Genomic DNA, 21982 nt, shown 5'->3' with positions numbered 1-21982 from the left:
AGTAGGTGATTTCCACCAAGCAGTGGAGGAATGCTAGAAGCACCTCATCCATTTGGCTTATAAAGCTTTTGACACTGCAGGAGAACGACAGCTCACGTGGCTGTGAGTGCATGGCCTTTGAAAGGATGTGCATGATTGTCTTGTGGTTGTGCCTTTCACAGGGGACAATTTATTTGGTAACCAGTTTCCAAATTAACTCTATCCAATTGGCTAGTGGACAGTGTAGCACACTGTTACACACTGGCTGGATTACAGATTACAGACTGTCAAAGATTAACAAGTGAGAACCATGGTGTCTTCAGTGGCTCATCTCAGAGCCACTTCTATTGAAGACATTTGCAAAGCTGCTAATTGGGCATGTGTTCATACCTTCACATCCCATTGCTGTCTAGACAGCATGTCCTAAGGTGACAGTAACTTTGGAAAAGCAGTTCTTCCAGTAATCCACTCTCCACATGGTGGAGCCAGGTTGTCTTTAAGCTTGGGACGTCCCATGCATAATGGCTAATTCGTGCCTGCATGTTGATGAAGATAGCAAGTTTGGGATGATTTAACCATACTTAATACTCATCCATCTCTGTGGAGAATAAAGTACCTCATTAAAGCTTAAGCTCCAGAAGAGACTGTGAGCAGAAGAGCTTGTGAGGCAGTGTGTGCATGTGGGAGCTCTCACGCATGCTCAGTATTTACTGAGCTCTGGGAGCTGGGTGAATTCCTGTGCCACTGAATAAACTCACCATGCATAACGGCTAATCCATTCTCCTACCTAGTAAACCCTGTTTGTAGATCAGCAAATTTGCTTTCCCTAGATATTTTTGCTGCTCGCCAGCAATGTGAATATTAATCTCTGTTACGCGTGCCATCCGTGGCAGCCCCGCAGCGTGGCCCTCTCACCTTTTCAGACAAACTCCAGCTCTTGGCTCCTCTTCACTGGTGGCGGTAGGCCGACAATTCCGACCTCTGGTTCCCTCCAGTGCCTCAGGCCCTGCCACGCTACCCAGTGTTGCCAGCCAAGATGTCCCTGTTCATCGGGCCTCTCTGCATGGACCACGGAGAGATGCCGCCATCAGCGCTGCGCCCCTTCCTAGGCGCGCGCTTGCCTATCATCGATTCTTTTAAAGGGCCCGTGGCAGGAACCTGGATGCTGACGTCAGACTTCAGCGTAAAAAAGCTCAGGCCTCGCTCCATAGTGTTGCCTTTGCAACAGGTCTCCTCGTAATCCGAGTACTCGTTGCTGATCCTAGAATCGTCTCATCGTTGTGATCCTGTTTTCCTGTGGTTCCCGGTTCCTGTTCTCCTTGTTCCTGTTTTGACTATGTGTTGGACTGACTCTCTGGATTTGACCACTACTCTTCATCTTCTCTCCAGCCCCGGACCTCCGCTACGCCTGACTACTCTCCAGCTTCTCTTCAGCCCCGGACCTCCGCTACGCCTGACTACTCTCCAGCTTCTCTCCAGCCCCGGACCTCCACTACGCTTGACCACGCCTGCCTTTTCCGTGCCCAGACCACTGCCTTGATTGACCATGCCTGCCTTCTACATGCCCTGACCCTTGCTTTGAATGACTACACTACAGACTTTCCTGTGTCCAGAGTTCTACGTTGCTTGCCACAACTTCCACTCACCGTCGGCTCTGATCCTAGCCTGTCAGTGACGCCTCCTCTCGCCTATCCTCTGGACGTGGACTTTCAAGGCTTAGGCCTTCCTTTGCTTGAGCGCCTCCAATTCCTCATTGTTCCTTTGGCGCCTGAGTTCCAGTACCAAATCTAGTTCAGGATAGGACTATGCCATCTACCAGCTACTGTCTCTGGGCTGAATCACCTTTCATCTCTAGCTAACCTCGAGGCCCACCTAAATTCTGCCGGCTCCGGCACCCAAGGGGAACAAGGGCTGGTATAGGTGAAGCTCCAGCGGCCTGTAGCTTCAACCCACTCCACCTGTTGACGGTGGGGACCCGTAGGTCCTCGCCTACGGGTTGCGTCAATCCCACCTCAGCCCAAGGGTCCACCTCCGACGCAACAATCTCATAGTTTAGAAGCATAACCTAGTGTAAGCTTCGTCTGGATGTAGAGGCCAGTATGTGAGGGGATTCACCATAGAAGATATAGCATTAACACTCGCCACAAAGCTCAGTGTATAAACACAGATTCTTACCACAGGGCAACAGAATATGAGGATTTTGTGGTCTTCTGTTCCATGCAGAATTTGATGCAGGTTCTTATGGCATTGCGAAATTTAGAACATACCATAGGTTTTCCCCAGTACCTATCTGGCCTTATAAATAAAGACTAATCACACCTTCAGATTCAAAAACAAGTTTACAAGATAATGTGCATGTTTGGTTACATGTGAATATCTGCAGGACAATGAAAGCATATTTTTCCTCTATTTTTATAAATATACACGCATATAGTTTCCATACAAAAAATGGGCTGGATTTTTAAACCTACACGCGCGGCCTACATTTGTGCACGCTACCCGGCGCACACAAATGTACGTCGAATTTATAACATGCGCGCGCAACCAAGCGCATGTTATAAAATCAGGGGGCAGCGCGCACAAGGGGGTGCACATTAATGCACCTTGCGCGCGCCAAGCCCTCGGGGAGACCAGCTAGCTTTCCCTGTTCCCTCCCCCCACCTTCCCCTCCTTCCCCTACCTGTCCCGCCCCTCAGCCCAAAAAAAACAAACCCCAGTAGCTTTATTTCCGAAGTTACGCCTGCCAGAGGCAGGTGTAACTTGCGCACAGTGGCCGAGTGCCAGCTCGCGATCCCCAGGCCCAGCGGTCGTGGAGAGGCCTCTGGCCACGCCCCCGGACCGCCCATGTTTTCAAGCCCTGGGACTTGCGCGCGTCCCGGGGATTTACGCACGCTGCCGGGCCTTTTGAAAATAGGCCCGGTGCGCGTATCGCCCCCTACACACGTAAATCCACCTGGATTTACGCGCGTAGGCCTTTAAAATCTGCCCCAATATATATATATATATATATATATATATATATATATATATATATATATATATATATAACTTGCCCACATAAAATCCTGTTTTATACACAGTTGGTTTATTTTAAAACATGCACACGAAATTGAAATTAACAATTTGCTAATATCTCCATTAGTTCACCCAGTCCTTCTCCAGTTCATCGAGATCCCCCCTAGTACTTCACTCTGAACTCTCTCCAGTTCACTCAACCTCCCACCCAACAATGCCAAACAACAGACCCATCTTATATCAATTGCTCTAGATAATTAGCAGTTATAAAATTGTGTGAATAAGTTATCTAATCTATTTGCATAAACCTCTTATAAAATAGTAACTTACACACATTCCTCTTGGCTCCTTCGTGGAACATAAGAGCATGCCATACTGGGTCAGACCAAGGGTCCATCAAGCCCAGCATCCTGTTTCCAGCAGTGGCCAATCCAGGCCATAAGAACCTGGCAAGGCCCCAAAAACTAAGACTATCCCATGTTACCGTTGTTAGTAAAAGCAGTGGCTATTTTCTAAGTCAACTTAATTAATAGCAGGTAATGGACTTCTCCTCCAAGAACTCATCCAATCCTTTTTTAAACACAGCTACACTAATTGCACGCCCCAGACCACCTCTTTTATGCGCAGGTAAATGTGCGTGCAAAATCAAAAATGTGCGCATTTTCCTCATAGGAGGTAATTTGTATTTTAGGGCTTGCTTTGCATTTATTAGGTAGGGTTGTCACTGTTTAGGTGCTGGCAGTTGGTGCAGTTTTGGTATGGGTGGTTTACTATATTGTAATGGTAATTCCATTTATTCATGGCTTTCTGAGGGTCAAGCCCACCCCATCACACATTATAATTTGCCTAAGGCGATATGGCTCCCAAGTGTCCTTTTTGGGCCAGAGTAGGGGTGACTAAACGTTTTGAGCCATGGCCCCCCCCCCCTTCTGTTTGTGCAGTTGGTTGGGGGCCCCCCAAAATTGGTGAGAGGAATGAGGGAGGTGCACAAGTGCATTGATCCCGGGTACTGGAGAACCTCACTATGCCACTACTGCTATGATAGCAAAATAATTTGACTTTGTGGGTGTCACAATATGTTCAATCCCCTCGTCACAAAAGCGGTAACCCCCTAGCCACCGTCAGAGTGCAATGTCATTTAAGGACGACCCCTTAGCCGACTAAATTCTAGCCGACTAACGTATTAACCGGTTAGAATATAGCCAGGTAAGGGCCCAAATTTCCATTTAACAGATAACTTCTGAGTTATCCAGCTAAATGTTTTTGAATGTGGACCTCACTGTGATGCTAACTTTCAAATCTGCGTACACATGTGCCCAGTTTTAAGAAGGAATCTGCCTAGGGCGCAAATCCCAATTTTGCGTAAGTCAGGGTATTTTATAACAGGTGCGCGTCCACACCATTGCCAGTTTCACCAGTCCATCCACCAGATTGCCCAGTTAAGAGCTAGGTCCTCCAGACCCCTCTGGTTTGATAGCTTGCACGTCTCCCAATTACCCCAGACCATTTAAACACCTCCGTCCTAGCAGAAGTAAACTTATGTGGCAGAGAACCTGGGTGTGCGTAAGTATTTACGTGCACATCTCTTGGCCGTGCCCCAAAACACCCAGACCAAGCTCCTTTTTGAAAGTGAAATGTGCACACAGTGGGAGATACCCACGCATCTGGGTGTCTTTTAAAATTGGGTCGGCGCGCATAAGCCTGACTTGTGCATGCATTCCCTAATTTATGCACACATCGCACTTTTAAAATTCACCTTTAAAACTATAAAAACTAACCCCCATTAAAAACCTAAAAGAAACAGGGAGTTGCATTAATAAAATATAGTAAAAATAGGTAATCTATAATCAAAGCAATTCATAGTAAACATGGAAAAAGCAGTCAGAAACAATATCTTTACCCGATAACTTACCCGTTCACCAACTCTCTGAATATCGCCCTCTCAGTCTCAAAGACATTATCATTTTTGCCTTTTCATGTTTAGGTATTTAAATGGAAACACTGAACCTGATAGTGGTAGTGCTGATTATTAAACATTTTTCATTTTTTTTATTATTTAAGCCTTGGATACCAAGCTTCCTTTCATTGGATGTTGATGGTCGTGTCCTCAGGGCTGACTCCATGTCTAAAATTATCTCTTCTGGGTAAGCTATTCACAATGCTATTTGCAGATTCCATTGAATTCCATCTTTATCTTTAGGCATTCTATGGGGAGGTGAGGGCATCAGTCATTGGAAGATACTTGTGAGAGAGTAGGGAATTAGCCATTGAGGAAATCATATTTGTTTTGAGCTAACAGGTTTGAAAGGTATTAATTGGCCATGGAGGGTACTTGTATTGGGTTGAGAGAATGGTAGGATTGGCTATTAGGGCAGAAGTATTGAGTTGGGCTAAGGGGTTGGAGGGGGTACTTGCGTTTGACCAGGGAGAAGATGACCTCATGGGAAGGGAGGGGAGCTAAGGTCACTGCCTACCCCTTGTACTTAACTCCTTGTGCATCAACCCAGTTAATAGCACCTCAGGAGGTGCAGTTAAATTAATCTCGGCAATGCAGCCAGGGTAAATCAAACACACCTACCTAAATACCACTGTAATGTCTAATAAGCTCATTACAATGGTATTTAAATAATTTATGTGTGCTGATGTTAAAAATTAATAGAATTACATTATTTTTGTATGTGGCTGCCTTTCAGGGCTTTAACACCACTCTATGGGGCCTTTGTACCATAGCATTACCTAACACACACGTTTCAATCATTTTAACATACATATTCGCATCTGCATCATATAGTACATAGGCCACAGGGAGGGCGATTTTTAGTCATTTGTGCGGATAGATAGCGATATACCCATGTAAACTGGCTGCCTGAAAACTGTCTTCCCTGAGCCCGCCTAAAAGTATGCACGGTGTTCTCCAGTCTGTGTACTTTGAGCTGCACTTAAGGGAAGCATTCCCAGGCTGAGCATTGGGTGGGAATGGGAAAAAGCATGTGTAGATTGTATTTTCAAATCTATTAAATGAATTTTCAAAGGAGTTACATATGATGGCTACACCGAATGACAGTATACAAAACTCAAATAAATAAATAAATGTAACATACTATCGAAGCAATTTTTAAAAGCCATTTATCCAGGTTAAGTGCACTTAGCAACAAGGTAAAACCTATGGACAATTCAATGGCATATATTGTAGCAATTTTCAAAAGCCCACGTACATAGGTAAAGTGTAATTACACATGTAAAACCCAGTTTTAAGTGTGTAAATGCTTTTGAAAATCAGGACCTAAGTGTGTTGTTTTGAAAAAAACAATCTACATAAAAAACAGGTGCAAAAGTGCATGGGTACTTTGTACTTACAGCAAGTTTAATATGAAGGTACACATATACTTTCCCTTTGGAATCTGGTGTAATGACATCGCACAAGAGCAGATGTTTTGAAAATTGCTTCCTGTGGGTCTTCGTCAGGAAGGATTTATTTTATTTATTTGTGGTTTTTCTTGACCGACCAACATCAGAGATATCATGCCAGTTTACATGTAACAGGGTAAAAACAAAGCAGGAAGAGAGCAGTTACAAAAAACAGGTTAACAGATAACTGGGAAGTGCAGAGTCACTTGCACGTGGAAGCGATAGCTTAAGGCTTGAAATCGGAACAGCAAACATATGTACATAATATGAGTCCCAACGTTAAGATCTGATACGGGTGTGCAAATATCCAAAGGATGCTTTCCTTTTACAACTGCTATAGGCTGAAAAGTGACACACTCTTCATACAGTAACTTTGTGAGAATCCCACTCATTGTGGAATACCAGGAAGTCTGTTTAGAGCCCACAAGAAGGGTAAATTTCAAAGGAATGTCTGTAGGTAAAGCAGTGTTTTAAGTGCAGAAATATGACCTTTTACAAAATTGCCTGCCCAGTATGTGGATAAATAAATGCGTGAATGTCACGTTAGCACAAAGGTTTGCCCGGACTAAGAGGAGATGTTCCCAGGGGCAGATGTGAACGTGTGTATGTGTACATCTATGTTTGTTACTTCTGAAAACCAAAAGTACATGTGTAAATTATTTCCCCACCCCGAATTGCATGCACAGTCCCCCTCCCCAGCAATTTTCAAACGCCATTTATGCACATAAAACTGGGTGTAAATATTTTTGAAAATCTGGCCCTAAATGTTAAAAAGTATGCAAATAAAATGTCCCCAAAAATCTCTGTGCACGATTTGGCAGGTATAATTGTGTTCAGATAGTTTAAGAGGGATGATTTTCAAAGGGGATGCTTATGTGTCTACTTTCCCTTTGAAAAGTGGTGTCATTTAGGTGCGAATTTGCCATCTAATTTTTGTGGACTGTTACAAAATTACCCCCTGAGAGAGCAATTTTCAAAAGCATTTTGTGAGTAAAACAGTGCTTGCCCACAAAAATGGGCATCTTTGAAAACTGCCTTCCCTGTCTGTGGTTGCGAGCACACATGTAGTGGCACTCTATGTGGACTTTTACCCACAGATAGGGTATGCGTTCTTGAGGACAGACTCTGGGTAGGGTTAGTACTTATTAACATTTTGATTTTAAAAAGCATGGGGAGTAACTTTCAAAAGGGTTTATATGTTTAAAACTGGGTTTTATTAAGCGGACTTTTGAAAATTGCTACAATTTACACACGTTAATCCTTTTGAAAATTACCCCCAAGCACTTAAATGTCAAAAAAAGTACACACACAAATAGCTTGTACTTTTTCCAACTCAGTTTTCCCTTTGAAAACTGGTGAAAAATCTATGGGTAAAAAATACCTGCCGACCTTACACTTCTGTGAAAGATGGCCTCTTAATAAGATAAAAAGTTAGCAAGTAGCTCTGCAGTGATGAAGGTAGGGGAATTAAATACATTTTCCAAATGCTTCTATGTTTTGCTTTATCTTGCATACTACTTATTCCTCAGCAGGCTTAGCTGTTTCTGTCTCCTTCTCCCATCCGCTCCCAGCTATCTCCTCCTCACACAAATTACTTGAACATGGCAGTCTCACCAATGGGGAAAAGATCAGAGTTCCTAGCATGCCTGCTTACTAATCAGGGTTAATATGACTAACTATCGAAAACAGCTTTAAAGTCTAGTCCCCAGCTCAGTTAGAATCATCTTTTTTTTGGAGGCGATTGCTATTTCCTGAGGGTGCATAAGAATTTATTTCTGGGGCTGTCTCTGTATGCATATTCTCCCCGCCTTGCTCCACCCAAGGTGTGGGTCCTTTCTGGGGGGGGGAGGGGAGGGGAGCTGACCTGACCTTTGAGGCGGTGTAGTGAAAGCCCTTTCCACTTGTGTGACACTCAACCCCTTTATGTGATGCTGTACTGCAGGGACCAGACAGGACACAATGGTAGTCAATAGAAATGTACTGTGATTCTTCAGAATAAATACCAATGCAAGTATTGTTCTTTTTACATGTGTTCTCATCTCTGGGATTCATACTGTCTCCTTACCTCTGTGTATATTTCCTTAGAACTAGGCACCCGGCTAAACCTTATCACTCAGGGAATGAACTGATAAGAAAACTCCAGGTGGGCGGGGAACTCTCTAAATGTGGCAAGGATCTCCTTTAGTCACAAAATGTACCTGAGATCCAGATTCTCCCCACCTGTATCCTTTGTCCCACGGGTGGAAATCCAGTTGTGGGTCTCCAAGTAGCTTGCTTCGTTTCTCTAGTCTCCCGCTGCTGTGGCCTCTCTGGAGGAAAGGCCTGATATTAAACAGGAAGCTGGCCAGTACAGTCCAGCTCCCCAGTGAGGAGGGGTGGTGCTAAAACATCCTCACAAACCAGCAAAAGGAAAAAAAAAAACCAACACTTCCAAAGTCCCCAAACTCTACTCTGGGGTGACACTGCCTCTGCAGCTCCTTCACTTGGACAAGGGATTAGCAGATCTTTAATTACCTGGTCTCCAGATCCAGGACATGTCCTTCACCAGGACTGGACCAGAATTTAATAACAATCAACTTCCAAAAATAGCCAAACTGTCTAATAAAAGTCTGTTTCCAAACCAAGAGGCAGATACAAGCAGGCACTGCACTGATAGGAATCTCTTCTTTACAAAAGTTAGGTTTGGAGGTCCATATTCAGATGGGGAAACCAAAAAGATATCCTCACTCCTCAAAGACTAACTTAAACTGACCTCACCCTCTAAGCCAGCCTCAAGGAGAGGTGTTGTAAAGGAATGGTTTCTCCCTCTAAGCTAGAAAATATCTAGGGTAGGGATCTAGGGCCATCTAGTGGAGACCTTGGGCTCTCTACATAAAGAAAGGGGAAAATGGCAATGAAGGAACTAAATATATTTTTATGTTTCTACCAATGTTTTATGTTTCTACCAATGGATATTTGAACTTATAATTGTGACTCATAGTCATATATAGGCAGCAAATCAGAATCAAGAAACATGTTGCAGTATTTGAGCTTTGGAAATGTCACTGATACCATCTGAAGAGGCCTGCGAGATCTCCAAAGATCATGTATTACAGTATTGGTTTGGCTGGTCCTTTAAAAGGTGCCACAATCTACAAAGACTCCAGTTTTCTCCAGAACTCTACACTACAATCTATAATACTAGAATCTATATTAATACAGTCTATAATACTACAATCTAAAATACTACAAATTGTATTACTACAGTCTATATTATACTCTCTATTTCTACAATCTATATTACTCTAATCTGTAATACTACAATCTATATTATACAATCTGTAATACTACAGTCTGTATTATTACAGTCTATAATACTACAATCTGTATTACTACAGTCTATAATACTATAATCTGTATTACTACAGCCTTTACAAAAACTTCATTTTTCTCCATTCCCAATACAGCTATTAGAATTTTGTACTACAATCGAAGTACATAAAACCGGCTTTTAAAATTTGCTGAGATATGCGCATATCTCCCGTAGCACGCACACCTCAAAAGTTTTCGAAAAGAGGTGGGGAATGGGCATGATCTGGGTGGGGTGTGGGCGTTTCGGGGCATGAACCTAAAATGTGCATGTAATTACTGACATGAGCCAGTGCACCAAAGCCCCTTGCTGCATAACTTTATTTCTGCTGTGGATGATGTATAGGTTAAAATTTCAAGAAAACTAGGCAGATCTACGGGGTTTTAAGGGTCGGGGCTAATTGCGGGGAGTGAAGGCTATCTCTAAACTGGGTGAACTGGGGACGAACTGGGAATGGTGTTGGCATGCGCTCCTTTTAAAATCCCCCAATGCAGGCAATAGAAGCGGGATTTGCATGCACAGTGTGAGGGTTTGGGGGTCAAGTTGGGGGCTTGCAGGATGAAGAGCTAGAGGGATTTGGAAGACCTCAATGTGAACTGGGCAAACTGGTAAACTACTTGGAAAAACTGGTTTCCTAGCATGTAGCAGATGGACTCAGGACCAATGGGTATAGTGTGCTCCTGATAGCAGTTGGAGACGGAGTCAGATTTCAATCTGACGTCAGCACTACATATACCCATGCACGAGGCTCTGTTCCTCAGTTTTTTCCATCTCCATAGCAGTTCAGGACTTCACACACGCTTTCACAGCGTTAGAAAACCAAACTCCAAATTTAAAGAAGAAAGAAAGAAATCTTACCTACAGACGAGCCCCGCTCTCCTGCGGTGATACCTAAGGGTCCCTCCCCTAGTCGAGAATTCCTGAGGTGATTTCCGAGATCCCTCAGACGTAGCCTCGGTCCCAGCCTGGACTTAGCCCCCTGAAAAGGGAGCGGCTGAGAGGCAGCGGGTGCAGACTGAGCACGGCGGTGAAGGTATTTCTCTCTCCCCCCGCAGCCGGAGACCGCCCGTCAAGAGACCAGGAAGCGTCAAGACAAGGTAAGGTAGAAATCTTTCTCAAAGTCTCAGAACCCCTGGAAGATGGGGAATTCCCTCCTGGAACGAAACCGTATCGATCCATGATGCGTTCTCCCCCCTCTAAGACGAGCTGCCAGATTTCGTGGCCACGAGCCTGAAGGCATGGGCCACCCCGGATACTAGTCCGTATTTGGTCGGGCTCCGTCAGACCTCATGCCATTCCCCAACAGATGCCCTGGTCTGCGACACCACAAAGCACACCACCAGACCAGTCGAGGGAGGAGCGGCACTCAAAGATGCCCAGGTCAGACGGCAGGAATCCACCCTCAAACAGTCCTTTGATGTGGCGGCTATGTCCTTACAGTTCGCAGCCTGCTGTGCCGTGGTGACACGAGCCTGCCAATCTAAGCGTTAGATCCGGCAATCTCATTCCTCATGAGTGCCGTGGTGACACGAGCATGCTAATCTAAGCATTAGATCCGGCAATCTCATTCCTCATGAATGCGTCTTCAGACCCGTTACGCATCACAGCCAGGGGCATCTCGTAACGTAGTGGCAGCCAGAAGACAACGCTGGCTTCGAAGTTGGTCAGCTGACGTGCCCTCCAAGACAAAGCTCACGAGAATGCCCGCTAGAGGAACACTCCTGTTCAGAAGCGAACTGGATAAGTTATCCGACAAGGGGGGGCGAGTCCCCAGTATCCTGGCTACCGGAGGACAGAAACAAGAAGAGCCTGCGCCCCTCTCCCCGGGCACCCAAGGGCAGAGGACCTCAGCATTTTAGATCATACAAAAACACACACCATGCACCTCCAGCAGGGGACAGTCCTTTCAGAACAGACACAACAAAAGAGGAGCCGGCTCGGGCCCAGGCCCCAGCCGCAACACTCAATGAGAATCAACAGACCCATCGACGGGAAGAACCCATGTGGGCCTGACCTATTCTACCAATAATGGGTCGAAATAACATCAGACAACTGGGTCCTAACCATCATCTGAGAGGGATACTACCTGGACCTTCACAGCATCTCTCCGGACAAGTTGTGAATTATCCGTGCCACTCCCCCTCCAAAAGGATGGCAGTAGAAACTACACTGACAAAGCTTCTCGCCTTAAAGGCATTAGCACCGGTGCCCACGCACCAACAAAATTCTGGGCACCACTCCATCTACTTCATTGTCCCCAAGAAAGAGGGAACATTCCAGCCCATCCTAGACCTCAAGACCTTCAATCACTGAAGGCACCCTGTTGTCACATGGAAACCCTGCGTTCGGTCATAAAGGCAGTACAACCGGAAGAATTTCCAACCTCCCTGGGTCTGTTGGAAGCCTATCCCCACATACCAATCCATCACAACCATCAGCTTTTCCTACGCTTCACAGTATTGGGCCATCTACCAGTTCCAGGCCCTACCGTTCGGGCCAGCTACGGCTCCCCGAACATTTACCAAGTTCATGGTGGTAGTAGTGGCGTCCAGGTATGGGCGTGCACCCATACCTGGACGATTGGCTGATTAGAGTGAAATCACCAGAGGAAAGCTATCAAGCAACCACCAGAGTCATGAACCTACTGCAGAGCCTCGGGTGGATCATCAATACATCCAAGAGCTGGCTGCAGCCCTTCCAACTCTAGAATACCTGGTTCGACAAACGGAACAAGGTTACCCTTCCTCCTTCAAGGAGAAGAAAATGGATGGAACTTACTACGAGCATCGCTGATCTTTGCTCTCCCCATGGCATGGGACTACCCCCAAGTCCTCGGACTCATGACTTCAACCATAGTAGGCATCCCATGGGCAAGGGCTCACAGGCAACCCCTATAGCATTCCCTGCTCTCACGGTGGAACCCGATATCTCAGAACTACTCCGCCCCCTCCAACTACCGACGGAAGTTCAGTAGCAGCTACAGTGGTGGCTGCAAGAAAACCAATTGAGCAAGGGAATAAGCCTATCCCCACCGGACTGGATCTGACACACCACGGATGCGAACCTGCAACGGTGGAGAGCCCACTGCCAGGAGCTAATGGCCCAAGGGCAATGGGTCAAAGAAGAGTCTACATAGAACATAAACCAACTGGAAGCACGAGCAGTCCGACCAGCATGCCTACAATTCAGTCACAGACTCCAGGGCAAATCAGTCAGTCATGTCAGACATTGCCACAACAGTGGCCTACATCAACCGCGAGGGGAAAACCAGAAGCCAGCAGGTGTCTCATGAATTACAGCCCCTAATGAAGTGGGCGGAAACAAACCTATAAGGGATATCAGCCACCCACATCGCGGGAAGAGACAATGTCACTGTGGACTACCTCGGCATAGAGAGTCTGGACACAGGGGAATGGACACTGTCCACTGCAGCCCCCAGCTGATAGTGAACCACTGGGGGACCCCAGCCATGGATTGCCTGGCAACCAGGTTCTTCACCCAAGCCCCCAAACTCTACAGCCACAGATGGGAACCGCTGTCCCAGGGAATCGCGCCTTCGTCCACACATGACCACAGAAGGTCCTGCTGTACGCCTTCTCTCCATGGCCACTACTGGGCAGAATCATCCGCAAGATAGAACATCACAGAGGGATAGTATGTCTAGTGGCCCCGGACTGGCCAAGAAGACCGTGGTACATGGATATGCGAAGACTCCTGGCGGGGAAACCTTCTGTGTCTACCTCTACACAGGGATCTACTCCAACAAGGACCGATCCTCCACGAAGATCCAACGAGATTCTCGCTTACGGCCTAGCCCTTGAGAGGTCTCGCCTGAAGAAGAGCGGATACTCAGTGCCAGTAATTGACACCCTGTGCCAGGTACGCAAGTTTTCCACATCCTTAACCTATATACAAATATGGAGAATATTCGAAGCTTGGTGCGAAGACCGCGACATCCGGTCGTGGACAGTCAAAATTCCCATGAGCGGGGAATTCCTACAGGATGACGTGAAGAAAGGGTTGTCACTCAACTCTATCAAAGTCCAACTGGCCGCGCTGGCCTGTCTCAGAACCAAAGTGGAGGGCATCGGTCTAGCCGCCCATCCAGATGTCTCACGCTTCCTGAGAGGGGTCAAACAGATCCAACCACCTCTAAAGTGGCCGATACCCCTATGGAACTTCAACCGGGTACCAGACTTCCTTGCAGGAGCCTCCTTCGGACCCACGCGTAGTCTGACCCTACGGCTCCTGACCTTGAAAACGGCATTCCTAGTAGCAATCTGCTCAGCTCGCCAAATCTCCGAACTTCAAGGGTTATCATGCCAGGAACCATTCTCCGGTTCACACCGGGATCTGTACAGCTACGCGCTGTACCCTCCTTCCTTCCAAAGATGGTTTCTCCCTTCCGTCTTAACCAGTCTATCTCACTACCATCTCAGATGAGAACAAGGGCTTGGAAGACTCACGCTGGCTTCGCCTTATTAATGTCGGTAGACTCCTAGTCCGATACCTGGAAAGATCGGAATCCGTATGAAAGACGGACCATCTATTCGTTCTTCACAGCGGGGAAAAACAAGGGGAAGCGGCCTCGCGGGCAACATAGCCCACTGGATCAAAGAAGTGATCAAGGCAGACTACGTAGAGGCAGGCAAGCCTCCACTGCTCCAAGTCAAGGCCCATTCTGCAAGGGCCCAGGCAGTGCCCTGGGCAGAAACCAAGATGCTGTCACCCATCGAGATCTGTCAGACGGCAACGTGGTCCTCAATCCATACCTTCTCAAGGTTCTACCGCCTGAATGTCCAGGCCAGAGAGGACACAGCATTTGCAAGGGCAGTCCTAAATGGACCACGAGCAGCCTCCCACCCATCTCGGGAGTAGCTTTTATACATCCCATTGGTCCAGAGTCCATCTGCTACACGCTAGGAAATGGAGAAATTGCTTACCTGATAATTTTGTTTTCCTTAGTGTAGACAGATGGACTCAGCATCCCGCCCATGGCTGCCCGGTAAATACGGGAACCTCTGAGGACAATCCCCGAGAGCAGGATAAGCGCGGGTAAGCCAGCTCTTACCCCCAGTAAGACACCCACAACGACCGGGTGCCGGCACTTCTCGGTTGAATGCTCTGGCGACTCCAGCTAGAAATCATATCAACCAATCCAAGTTAATCAAGTTAACAATTTAATCGTTGACCAATCTCACATATATCCACAACTGCTTTTCGAAGAGAAAACTGAGGAACAGAGCCTCATGCACGGGTATATGTAGTGCTGATGTCAGATTGAAATCTGACTCCGTCTCCAACTGCTATCAGGAGCACACTATACCCATTGGTTCTGAGTACATCTGTCTAGACTAAGGAAAACGAAATTATCAGGTAAGTAATTTCTCCATTTTCCCTCTCGTGAGCAGGTTTTAAAATCCTCCTGTATATGCGTATAAAAGCCGCTAAAGCTCTAGTACATGCAGGAAGGGTATTTTAAATGTTATGCACATACTTACGAACACAATTCAAAAAGGCAGTGTCACTCCACTCACACACCGATATATGCGTTTATCGATGCATGTGCGTTCCTTTTAAAATTTTATCACAAGAACAAAATTAGATCCGTTTTTAAAGGCTTTGCTGGGTAGCTTGTTGACAAAAACAAAGATTAGAACATTTCAACCAGTCCCCAGCAAAATTTTGTCTGAGTAACTCATTTGCTGCACAAAACTTTAGCTGGATAAAAAGAGGTAGTCATGGACGCCTCCCAGAGGGCATGATTAAATTATAACGAGTCGTACTGATAGTCAGCGCTGACCGGCTAACCTTAACCTGGGAAGTCTGGTTGGAAAAATGCCTGTCTTAAAGTAGTCCAGATAAATTTATCTGGGTATATTCAGTGGAGCATGTATCCAAGTATGTTCTGCTGAATATCTGGATAAAGTTTTCAGGGTAATTTTTATCCAGGTAACTTTCTCATTCACTGACCCACAAAATATCGATGTCACAGTTTTTCAATAAATATATATGACTTGTTCATGCAGAAGATTTAGGGCAGATCTGCATTTAATCATATAGGTCCTGGGAAAATTTGGATTCTTTTCAAGTTATGATGCCATTTTTTTTTTTTTTTATGCTTCTCCAAAGATGTGAAGAATGTTATAAAATCGAACGTACATGTGCACGTGCCAGGTAGTGCGCACTCTTTTTAAAATCTACCCCATAGGAGGCAATTTTCAAACAGACCATCTAATTTAGGCAGGAAAACAGTCATAAGTTACTCCAGTTTTTAAAGCAGATTTGTGTGTTTAATTATGTGTTTAAGTCTGCTTTGAAAATGTTCCCATCAGCTTTACCCTCCCACAATTGTACCTGGGGAACCTTTTGGGGAAGGGGGAGTCTCTTCCGAAGGGATGGGCTCCACCTTAACCAGGGTGAAACCAGACTGCTGGCGCTAACCTTTAAAAAGGAGATAGAGCAGCTTTTAAACTAGAACAAAGGGGAAAGCCGACAGTCGCTCAGCAGCGCATGGTTCGGAGAGATGTATCTTTAAAGGATACTAATGATGCATTAGAATTAGGGCATCCCGACAGTGAGGTTCCAATAATTAGAAAAGTAGTCCAAGTGCCTGTAACTAAAAACTCACCTGAGCTAAAAAAATTCTAACTTATCCCTATCAATTAAAAAGCAGAATAAAAATACAATCAAAAAATAAACTTTGAAATGTTTGTATGCTAATGCCAGAAGTCTAAGAAGTAAGATGGGAGAATTAGAATGTATAGCAGTAAATGATGACATAGACTTAATTGGCATCTCAGAGACATGGTGGAAAGAGGATAACCAATGGGACAGTGCTATACCGGGGTACAAATTATATCGCAATGACAGAGAGGAGCAGTCGGGAGGAGGTGTGGCGCTTTATGTCCGGGATGGCATAGAGTCTAACAGGATAAACATCCTGCATGAGACTAAATACAAAATTGAATCTTTATGGGTAGAAATCCCTTGTGTATCAGGGAAGACTACAGTGATAGGGGTATACTACCGTCCACCTGGTCAAGATGGTGAGATGGACAGTGAAATGCTAAGAGAAATTAGGGAAGCTAACCAAATTGGTAGTGCAGTAATAATGGGAGACTTCAATTACCCCAATATAGACTGGGTAAATGTATCATCGGGTCACGCTAGAGATAACGTTCCTGGATGGAATAAATGATAGCTTTATGGAGCAATTGGTTCAGGAACCGACGAGAGAGGGAGCAATTTTAGATGTAATTCTCAGTGGAGCACAGGACTTGGTGAGAGAGGTAACGGTGGTGGGGCCACTTGGCAATAGTGATCATAATATGATCAAATTTGATTTAATGACTGGAAAAGGAACAGTGTGCAAATCCAAGGCTCTCGTGCTAAACTTTCAAAAGGGAAACTTTGATAAAATGAGAAAAATTGTTAGAAAAAAACTGAAAGGAGCAGCTACAAAAGTAAAAAATGTCCAAGAGGCATGGTCATTGTTAAAAAATACCATTCTAGAAGCACAGTCCAGATGTATTCCACACATTAAGAAAGGTGGAAAGAAGGCAAAACGATTACCGGCATGGTTAAAAGGGGAGGTGAAAGAAGCTATTTTAGCCAAAAGATCTTCATTCAAAAATTGGAAGAAGGATCCAACAGAAGAAAATAGGATAAAGCATAAACATTGGCAAGTTAAATGTAAGACATTGATAAGACAGGCTAAGAGAGAATTTGAAAAGAAGTTGGCTGTAGAGGCAAAAACTCACAGTAAAAACCTTTTTAAATATATCCGAAGCAGAAAGCCTGTGAGGGAGTCAGTTGGACCGTTAGATGATCGAGGGGTTAAAGGGGCACTTAGAGAAGATAAGGCCATCGCGGAAAGATTAAATGATTTCTTTGCTTCGGTGTTTACTGAAGAGGATGATGGGGAGGTACCCGTAATGGAGAAGGTTTTCATGGGTAATGATTCAGATGGACTGAATCAAATCACGGTGAACCTAGAAGATATGGTAGGCCTGATTGACAAACTGAAGAGTAGTAAATCACCTGGACCGGATGGTATACACCCCAGAGTTCAGAAGGAACTAAAAAATGAAATTTCAGACCTATTAGTAAAAATTTGTAACTTATCATTAAAATCATCCATTGTACCTGAAGACTGGAGGATAGCAAATGTAACCCCAATATTTAAAAAGGGCTCCAGGGGCGATCCGGGAAACTACAGACCGGTTAGCCTGACTTCAGTGCCAGGAAAAATAGTGGAAAGTGTTCTAAACATCAAAATCACAGAACATATAGAAAGACATGGTTTAATGGAACAAAGTCAGCATGGCTTTACCCAGGGCAAGTCTTGCCTCACAAATCTGCTTCACTTTTTTGAAGGAGTTAATAAACATGTGGATAAAGGTGAATTGGTAAATATAGTATACTTGGATTTTCAGAAGGCGTTTGACAAAGTTCCTCATGAGAGGCTTCTAGGAAAAGTAAAAAGTCATGGGATAGGTGGTGATGTCCTTTCGTGGATTGCAAACTGGCTAAAAGACAGGAAACAGAGAGTAGGATTAAATGGGCAATTTTCTCAGTGGAAGGGAGTGGACAGTGGAGTGCCTCAGGGATCTGTATTGGGACCCTTACTGTTCAATATATTTATAAATGATCTGGAAAGAAATACGACGAGTGAGATAATCAAATTTGCAGATGACACAAAATTGTGCAGAGTAGTTAAATCACAAGCAGATTGTGATAAATTGCAGGAAGACCTTGTGAGACTGGAAAATTGGGCATCCAAATGGCAGATGAAATTTAATGTGGATAAGTGCAAGGTGATGCATATAGGGAAAAATAACCCATGCTATAATTACACGATGTGGGGTTCCATATTAGGTGCTACAACCCAAGAAAGAGATCTAGGTGTCATAGTGGATAACACATTGAAATCGTCGGTTCAGTGTGCTGCGGCAGTCAAAAAAGCAAACAGAATGTTGGGAATTATTAGAAAAGGAATGATGAATAAAACGGAAAATGTCATAATGCCTCTGTATCGCTCCATGGTGAGACCGCACCTTGAATACTGTGTACAATTCTGGTCGCCGCATCTCAAAAAAGATATAATTGCGATGGAGAAGGTACAGAGAAGGGCTACCAAAATGATAAGGGGAATGGAACAACTCCCCTATGAGGAAAGACTAAAGAGGTTAGGACTTTTCAGCTTGGAGAAGAGACGACTGAGGGGGGATATGATAGAGGTGTTTAAAATCATGAGAGGTCTAGAACGGGTAGATGTGAATCGGTTATTTACTCTTTCGGATAGTAGAAGGACTAGGGGACACTCCATGAAGTTAGCATGGGGCACATTTAAAACTAATCGGAGAAAGTTCTTTTTTACTCAACGCACAATTAAACTCTGGAATTTGTTGCCAGAGAATGTGGTTCGTGCAGTTAGTATAGCTGTGTTTAAAAAAGGATTGGATAAGTTCTTGGAGGAGAAGTCCATTACCTGCTATTAAGTTCACTTAGAGAATAGCCACTGCCATTAGCAATGGTTACATGGAATAGACTTAGTTTTTGGGTACTTGCCAGGTTCTTATGGCCTGGATTGGCCACTGTTGGAAACAGGATGCTGGGCTTGATGGACCCTTGGTCTGACCCAGTATGGCATTTTCTTATGTTCTTATGTTCTTATGCTGTTATGTGCATGTAAAAGTTTTGGAAAATGTATGCACACGGGATAAATTTCAAACAAATGCATGCAGTGCATTTACACGGTCTCGAGCAGATCTACTCTAGTATTTTATAATATATGCATTTTTATAAAATACACAACATACACTCCTTTGTAGTGTTATGCGCAAATTCGTGCAATGAATTGAATAGGTGTATATCAATGCATTGAGCGGGCATACTTTCGTACCTGTTTTAAAAGTATACATGCATATATTTTAAGCATGAAAATAAAAAAGGATTTACGTAAATCGATGTATTTTAAAACATGTGCACAAAAAGGAAACTAACAATTTTAACAATTAGTCCTCCAGTTCACTCAGTCCTCCTCTGGGTCATCGAGACCCTCCTGGGTTCTTCATCCTGAACTGCCCCAGTCCATCCACAGCTCCCACCAGTCAGTACTACAGAATAAACATGTTTAATATGACTTACATCAAATAACTAGCAGGTGTAAAAATACGCAAGTAAACCGGAAAACCTATGATGATAACTTTTAAACATGCATGCGGGTGCACATATGTGCGTGTTTTCCAGCTCGCGGCAAGGGACGCAGCCATTTTATGATATACGCGCATGGTATAAAATAGGTTGAATATGCGCAAGTGTGCACAATTTTAAGTAGAAGCGCACCTATGCGCCCAAATGCCACTTCTACTGCATAAGTGGGGGGATTTTAGTAGACACGTGTGCTGACGCAATTACCAGTTTTCACAGTTCATTCCCAGTTCACCCAGGTAAATAACCTCCCTTTTACCCTGTTAATCCCGACCTTTGAAACCGCGCTCACCTCTACTTTTTTGGGCATGTAGCGAAAGATACGAGTGTACGCGGGTGCCTTTTAAAATTCGTGTGACACACACAGGCCTGACTTGTGCATGTATCTTCCGGTTTTGGCCCAAGCTGGGCTTTTAAAATTCATCTTTATCTGTGCGCTTTTAAAATAGCAATTTACGTGCATAAATATTGGCCCTGCCCTGGAACTCCCCAGATCACCCCTTTTATACGCATGTATATGTGCGCGTGAAAGTGAAACTATGCGTGTATTTTGGACTTTTCTAAAATATGGAGTACGCAAGTAGAGACTACCTCCATGCGTAAATGCTAATTTTTATGCAATTAACATTTTGAAAAATCACCCCATATTTTTTTAAATGCAAAACTATGTGCATAGGTCCAAACTCCTCTCCACCTCAACCCCGGAAACACCTCAGCTCAGTTCGGGTAAATTTACACGTGAGCAGGACATATGCCTATCAGCCGAGCAATTTAGTAAAAAGCCTTTTCTGTAGGTAAAGCACTGTTTTACGTGGAAATGCCTTTGAAAATTACCCTCACAGTGTTCTAGTGGGTTTTTTGTTTGTTTGTTGTTGTTTTAGTAATTTATTATGTATGTAATTATAGACAGAGGGGGCTAGAAACATTTTAAAGAAATAATGTCTCAGTCTCTATCTACCAATCATTACAATGTTTTACTTCTCGTTAAACTTTTTATCTTTCCTCTAACTCTAATCCCAGTTAGAATGACCCCCGTTTTATTGTAACTTTTTTCTTCCATGCACTTGTTTTACTTTTTAATGTATACTCTTATGTTATTAGTTATTTACGTTATAATGTATTTCTCACCCCTTGTTTTATGTAAACCGACATGATACGAACTCCGTGAATGCCGGTATAGAAAAATACAAATAAAAAATAAAAATGTACATCACATTGTACTGTTAGCTTGGTATTTCAAGCAACCTAAACCAGAGTGCAGAACCTTCTAGCTCCTTTCTTTTCATTGTCGTGCCATTTTCTTCTCTATCTGATCATGCTGCAACGGAACTTTAAAGTTTGTCATTCTTGTGTCTCCTTTCTATTTAACATTTCAAGAAGAACATCCTTTTTGAGCAGCAGTCTATGCCTCCACCCCCAATAATATCAACTATAATTTCTCTGTAAAATCTTTTTTAGATAGAGGAGTAGGCTAGTGGTTAAAACAGCAGGCTGCGAACCAGGAAAGCCAGGGTTCAAATCTCACTGCTTCTCCTTGAAACCTTGGGCAAGTCACTTCAGCCTCCATTGCCCCAAAAACAAACAGGTCTAGATTTATCAAAAAACAGTAAATATTGCATGTGATATAAAAAGGGGTATGTTTTATGGTAATACCCTATTTATCTCCATGTGAATTATCTTAGCATTTCACATAGGTATTACCACCAATTGCATTAACTTTTCACACTTTGCGGTAATACCACAATAATGCAGCAAAGTGCTAATTTCACCACTGGGGAGGGGGGGTCGGGCAGAGAGAGAGAGACTAACAAATAGGTGTGAAAGCTTGCTGGGCAGACTGGATGGGCCGTTTGGTCTTCTTCTGCCATCACTTCTATGTTTCTATGTATATGTTAGCTATTTATGCTACTATAGGAAGCCCACCTAGTAACTCGAGGTGAGGTTTAGGTACTAGTGTAGGGGTTAGGGGCCACTGACATTCAAAGGGAGATGTACGAACAGAACAATGCTCTCTTG

The 21982-nt window shown here is 44.2% G+C and overlaps 1 protein-coding gene across 3 annotated transcripts in view; it reads left to right on the top strand.

Annotated features, from left to right (window-relative positions):
• AADAT (aminoadipate aminotransferase) overlaps nt 1-21982 on the top strand; it is a 146828-nt gene that overhangs the window by 68597 nt on the left and 56249 nt on the right. For all 3 annotated transcript variants that reach the window (XM_029575044.1, XM_029575132.1, XM_029575215.1), the window contains exon 8: nt 5056-5138. In XM_029575044.1, the coding sequence (XP_029430904.1) occupies nt 5056-5138 (83 nt within the window). The remainder of the gene's footprint in view (nt 1-5055; nt 5139-21982) is intronic.

This window comes from Rhinatrema bivittatum, chromosome 1 (assembly GCF_901001135.1).
Source record: "Rhinatrema bivittatum chromosome 1, aRhiBiv1.1, whole genome shotgun sequence".
In the NCBI taxonomy this organism is placed as follows: Eukaryota; Metazoa; Chordata; class Amphibia; order Gymnophiona; family Rhinatrematidae; genus Rhinatrema; species Rhinatrema bivittatum.
Note: the sequence above shows the minus strand (reverse complement) of the source record. Positions and strands in the feature narration are given on the sequence as shown.